Genomic DNA, 6,626 nt, shown 5'->3' on the forward strand with positions numbered 1-6,626 from the left:
ATGCTCTTTCTCTAAGACATCTGCATGGATGGCTCCCTCACTTCTTTCAGGAGTCTGCTGAAATGTCAGTTGTCTTCAGAGAGCCTCCCCTAACCACCCTGTCTAAAATAGCACATGTATATATACACATCTCTCACATCTCCTGATCATGTGTTCATTTATTTCAAAGCACTATCTCAACCAGATATAATGTATACTAATTTGCTTTTTGTATGTCTGCCTCCATCAGAATGTAACCTTTCACAAAGGGAGCAACTTTATTTATTTCTCTGTCCTTGGCACTTAAAATAATGCCTAGTACATAAGAAGCTTCCAGTAAATATTTGGTAATGAATGGTACTACATTACTGGTATGAATGCATGATCTTCAGATTAGGGATACTATAATATCAGTACAAGTCATCTGCTGTAGAGACATATCAGTTATTTCAACTAACTATAATATTGACTTCTCTTAAGCCTTCTTAAATATGAGAAATGTTCAATAGGTTTTTTCCACATATAAGGCACTTACACACCCTGATGTGGCAGCAACAGGTTTAAGAGAAGCAGGTGCCAGAAACCATCCTGTGAGATGAGGTTATTAACAGGCTTGCTCCTACTTTCAGGAGATAAGGCATCTAGGAACCAAGGGCAGGGGTGGGGGAGACTACCTTGGAGCACAAATGGAATGGTCCAGAGGAAGCAGTCTTTTCATTCTTAATAGGCTTCAGGTAGGGCTGGCTCATTAACAGGCATTACAAGTAAGAAGACTTGGAGGCATTTTTGTTCACCTCTGAAGTAGCCAGTGCCTATTTAAGAAATGGAAGTACTTTCTCTTTTAAAGCTAAGAAAATATGAAGCATGCATTTTAATTTTTGCTTTTATGTATTTATAGCTCAAAATAAGAGTAAACGATTGATAGTACTATGTGTGGAAACCTGACCTAGGCTAGCCTAGGTTACTGCAATGACTTACTGGTAGAATTACCAGATTACGTTTTGTTGTTTTTACTCCTCCTTTGAAAAGTATTTTAGCAATTTAATATTACAGCCTCTCACAGGAAGATATTACTGATTAATGTCACTGTCGTAAGGAAAAGGTTTTTCCAAAGTGCTGAAACTCCGTTTTTGTTGTTGTTGTTAGATATTTTATTAGGCTTTTCAAACATCCAATTAGTGTTTTACCCCGTCCTGTTATTTTGTTTTGTTTTGTACTAATGGATTTTCTTCATATTTTTAAGATTATTTCAGACATTTTAATGTGGTTGGGTACTTTTTTAGTATTTTGATTTAGTTTTTGGATTTGTTGTGAAGAAATGTAGTAGGCGTAACAGAGCTGCTCTTTTTTTTCTGTAGTCTTACTGTTCATGTAATTTTTTTTAGAAAGATCCATGTATATTTATAAGGAAATGCTAATTGTTTTCCTTACATTAAGTTTCCCCCATATATTGTCTCATTAATTCTATCGTCCAAATCTGTAGGTCTTTTCAGTTTTTTTTTTTTTTTAATTATACAAGGGAATTATACATCTTTTTCTCCTTTTTTAAAAAAAAAAGTTTGCAATGACATCATCCCTCCTTGTGTGCTCCATCTCCCATCCTGACCCTTCTTTTCCAGCCTCAATCACTGATATTAGTGTTTATGTCTACCTGTATTTACACCTGTATATACCCAGGGAAATACTGATTATTTTTTGTTCTGATTTATGCTCTAATTCTTATTTCTTTTATACATGTTTTTATTAAAGACATAGAAAGTTTGTTAGAAATACAAATTGAGAGACATTTTATTATTTATCTTACCTGTGATCCTTCTGTTCATCTTCCTGCTTTTTTTGCCATAAGATCTTATCTTCTAGATAACCATGGTTGAAATCTTGCCTTGTTTTTTTTTTTTTAATGGGCATTAAGCTTTGTTGTTAGGTACTGTCTTGTTGTTTCAGCATCATAGCGACACTATGTACAGCAGAACTAAACACACTCTGGTCCTGCGCCACCCTTACAATCAATGCTATGTTTAAGTGCATTGCTGCAGCCACAGTGTCAGTCCATCTCATTGAGGGTCTTCCTCTTTTTCGATGACCCTCTTCCTTACCAAGCATGATGTCCATCTCTAACATAACATGAGAACATGTCCCAGACTATGTGAGACGAAGCCTTGCCATCCTCCCTTTTGAGAAGCATTCTGGCTGTACTTTTTCCAAGATAAATTTGTTCATTCTTTTGGCAGTCCACGATATATTCAGTATTCTTCACCAGCACCATAATTTAATGATGCTTTAGAGAAACCCTTTTGCACTGTGATTTTAATTCAGTACTTGACTTTTCTTTTTATAAGGATATTTAGCTTAAAGTTGTTAAAATGACCACTTGAGACCTTCTTTTAGCTCAAGACCAGAACCATTCCCAAAACCAACTCTTCAGACAGGGATTGGACTGGACTATATAATAAGACAGAAAATGATCTTAGTGAGGAGTGAGCTGCTTGGCTCAAGTAGACACATGAGACTATGTGGGCAGCTCCTGTCTGTAGGCAAGATCAGAAGTAAGAGGGGGACAGGAGCTGGTTGAATGGACACGGGGAATACAGGGTGGAGAGGCGGAGTGTGCTGTCTCATTAGGGGGAAAGCAGCTTGGAGTACATAGCAAGGTGTATATAAATTTTTGTATGCGTGACTGACTCGAACTGTAAACTTTCACTTAAAGCACAATAAAATAAAATGACCACTTGATGTCTGTTTGTAGGATGCTGAAGAAGACCATGAAAGAGCACATCAAATGATTTTACTTAGAAAGCTTTGTCTGCCAATGTTGTGTTTTCTGCTTCACACCATATTGCACAGTACTGGTCAGTATCAGGAGTGTCTGCAGTTAGCTGATATGGTATCCTCTGAGCGCCACAAATTGTATCTGGTAAGTTCTAGAGTTATTTGCAATTTTAAATTCCAGTGATTGATAAGCTCTGTAGTAATATTTAATTTTGTGAAATGTGTTTACATTTTTTAGTTGTTTTTGGCTTAAAGTAATGATCTAGTTTTAACGTTTGTGCTTCTTTTCCAAAATGTGTATATTCCTAATGCAGCAAGAAGTGTAGAGACTGGCTCTGGGGATTAACTTTGAAGTTCCGGAACCACTTTAATATACTAGCCCCTGACAACATGAATCTTAAAAAGAAATTTAGCTAGTGTTGGAAACCCTAGGTGACTATAAGTTCATGGTTTTCTTTGTTCTCATTCATAACTTTTTTTTTTTTAATCAGGTATTTTCTAAGGAAGAACTAAGGAAATTGCTACAGAAGTTAAGGGAATCCTCTCTAATGCTCCTAGACCAGGGACTTGACCCATTAGGATATGAAATTCAGTCATAATTCATTCTTTGTAATCCCACTAATTTCCATGATGAATGGAGTTCTTTGTAAAATATACCTATTTGTAATTACTGTTTTTTTTTTCCTTTGCATTATCATGGGGGGAAATATTTGTAAAATTTTGAGATATGAGTTTTTTACTTTTTAGAATATTATGGTGACACTTTGAAATTTTAATGTATTATGTCATCATTTCCGTGTTTATTAATGAAATTATGTAAAAAATAAAAATTTCTGTTCTTACAAATTCCAGGATTGGTTCTTTATTATATAATAAGGAAATGAAATTTCTTATTTCCCTAATTTTTTCCTGTAATCATAAGTACTCAGATATATTAAAATTATAGAGAGGATGGAAAAGTAAGTTTATTTTCAACCCAAGCACATAATTTTTCATTTTTCATAAAATTTAGTATTTTTTAAAAATTACAGTTAAAATGAGTATTACAATGTTTTCTTTATTTTGAAGACATTTCTAGTTTATTAACTGTGATTCTGCAAGCCTGCTATTAAAATGAGTTGGGCATGTAAAGACTTAGCATAGTATCTGTCACACAGTAAGCACGAATAAACTGCAGAATACAAAATCAGTAAGGTCTAATCCAGGTCTTCTAGTGAAGGAAATAGAATAAATATATTAAAAGGTACCATTAAAAAATACACATAAATGTGAATAGGAAGAAATTATTTCCAGCTAAAAAGTCTCAGAGGAAGTAGCAGTCCAGCAGGAGTTTGAGGAATGAACTGGATTTAAAAAGGCAAAGATAAAGGGCAAAAAGCATGAGGCCCTACAGGTAAGGAAATCAGTATGAGCAAGGCCTAGAAATGAGTATTAGCTAGGCATGTTTATGAATCAGCAAATACTCCAAATGGACTAGAACTGTAGGGCTTAGAAGTGGAAGATAACACAAGAGAGTGTGACTAACAGAAAACGTGGTCTAGATTCATAACTCCAAAACTGGCTAATCATCTGAGTAACTTTAGGAATTTTTTAAATTATATTTATACACAACACTCCTAGAGATATCGAGCTCCGAAAGCCTGACATGGGGGTCACAGAATTTGTATTTTAGCATATTATATAATATGTCATAGGTTCTAGTTAGCTAAGTTTGGGACATTCTGGCTTAAGTCAGAGATGGATATTAACATACCTCCCGCACCCAAAGCAGGAAGCAATGTCAGCACTGCCCTCCTGACATCAGCTGGGAAGAGTTACAGAGACAATAGACTCTGCCTCAACTCTTTATTTATACTAGCTAAAGTGATTCAAAGATGAAGTATTTACTTATTGATAACCTCGTAAATTCTTATACTTTACTACGCATCCATTAAAAAGAATGGGGTAGAGCAGTATGAGCTGACACGAAGGTTGGCCAGAATGTATGAATGAAAAAAAAGCAAGTGCAAAATACATGTCTGTAAAGTCATGCCTCTGTAAGATATATACACACACGCACACATATACATTCATATATGTGTGTGTAGATTTTGTGTGGTGGTGTGATTCGGGAAGAGGTCTGGAAGGAAACATGAAACTTACCAGTGGTTTTTTTTTACTTTTTGAATGTTTTACAATGAGCATGTATTACTTTTTGTTATTTAAAAAAAAAAAAATCTTTAAAAATTATATCTAAACAGTACTTTCCAGGAAAGGTTGTGTGCTCCTACCACCCGTACTCAATGTAGTGTTGGAAACCCTAGCCAGTATAAGTCAAGAAAAGGAATATAGATTGGAAGGACCCCTGGTGATGCAGTGGTTAAGCGTTCAGCTGCTAACCAAAAGGTCGGCAGTTTGAATCAACCAGCTGCTCCTTGGAAACCCTATGGGGCAGTTGTACTCTGTCCTATAGGGTCACTATGAGTTGGAATCGATTCGATGACAGGTTTATAGATTGGAAAGGAAAAAATAAAATTGTACATATATGCAGATGACATGATTACCTACATCAAAAATCCCACAGAATCTATGGAAAAAGAAAAAAACCTCTGAGAACAATTGAGTTCAGCAAGGTTCCAGAATAAGCAGTTATACTTCTGTATACCAGCAGTGAACACCAAGATTAAAAATACAATGCATTTATAAGCACTGAAAAAATACTTACATGTAAATTACAAAATATTGATGAAAGAAACCAAAGAAGATCTAAATAAATGCAGAGACACACCGCATTGCTGACTGGAAAACTTGACATAGGAAAGATGTCATTCTCTCCAAATTGATAGACTAGTTTAACATCATTTCTATCAAAATCCCAGCAAGATTTTTAATACATATATTGGCATATATGTGTATATATTATATATGTTATTCTAGAATTTATATAGGAAGGCAAAGGAACTAAAATAAGAAAATTTTGAAAAATAAAATGAGAGGAATTAGTCTACCTGATTTTAAGCTACAGCAATCAAGACGGTGGAGGGATAGACAAATAGATCGGTGGAACCTAAGACAGAACCCAGAAACAGACCCACGCAAACATGCTGAACATTTCACAAAGGTGAAAAAGCAATTCAATGAAGGAAACTGTCAACAAATGGTACTGGAGCAATTGGACATCCATGAGCAAAAAATACTGACCTAAGTCTCACACTTTATACAAAAAATTAGCTCAGAAATGGCTCATGGATTTAAATGTAAAACATAAAACCCTAAAACTTTAGAATAAGATACAAGAGAAACTCTTCACGATCTAGGGCTAGGCAGAGTTGTCAGATTTGACAGTGAAGTACAGTTCATAAAAGGAAACACTGATAAGTTGGCCTTCATCAAAATTATAAAAACAATCATTTCAAGTCTCTGGAAATTTCCATAAGGGCATACATTGAATGAAACATTTATTCAGGAAAAAAATACTAAATCTTGGTAAGAACAGTGAAAGTCAGTGGCACTTGGGCCCACAACCTGCTCCTGCCCAACTGCTCCCCTAACTCAACAAAATGGAAGCTCCCATTCCACCTGGGCTGAATGTGGTCAAGAAGAAAGGGCTCCCTCTCCCCAGTTCCCAGTTAAGGGTTAAGGTATCTCCCCCGTAAGGGGCAAAACCAAAACAAACACGATTCAGACTCCTAACGACCCTACGGGGCAGAGTAAAACTGCCCTGTAGGGTTTTCAAGGAGCGGCTGGTGGATTCAAACTGCCAACCTTTGGGTTAGCAGTTGAGCTCTTAGCCACTAGGCCACCAGGGCTCCTTGGAAGGGGTAAGCTGCCAATATTTCTCACACACACACGCCTCAGCTCCATGTTACAGAAGCTAACTTTCAGGTAAGTGCCGCTCA

General features: G+C 36.0%; 1 protein-coding gene across 1 annotated transcript in view; it reads left to right on the top strand.

The window, feature by feature from the left end:
• The window catches only part of NUP107 (nucleoporin 107), a 53,827-nt gene extending 50,308 nt beyond the window's left edge, over window positions 1-3,519 (top strand). The window contains exons 27-28 of the mRNA XM_049883826.1: window positions 2,726-2,893; window positions 3,240-3,519. Coding sequence (XP_049739783.1) covers window positions 2,726-2,893; window positions 3,240-3,347 — 276 coding nt within the window. The 3' untranslated portion in view covers window positions 3,348-3,519. The remainder of the gene's footprint in view (window positions 1-2,725; window positions 2,894-3,239) is intronic.
• Window positions 3,520-6,626: the final 3,107 nt, after the last annotated feature.

The sequence above is a fragment of the Elephas maximus genome, chromosome 4 (assembly GCF_024166365.1).
Source record: "Elephas maximus indicus isolate mEleMax1 chromosome 4, mEleMax1 primary haplotype, whole genome shotgun sequence".
Lineage (NCBI taxonomy): Eukaryota > Metazoa > Chordata > Mammalia > Proboscidea > Elephantidae > Elephas > Elephas maximus.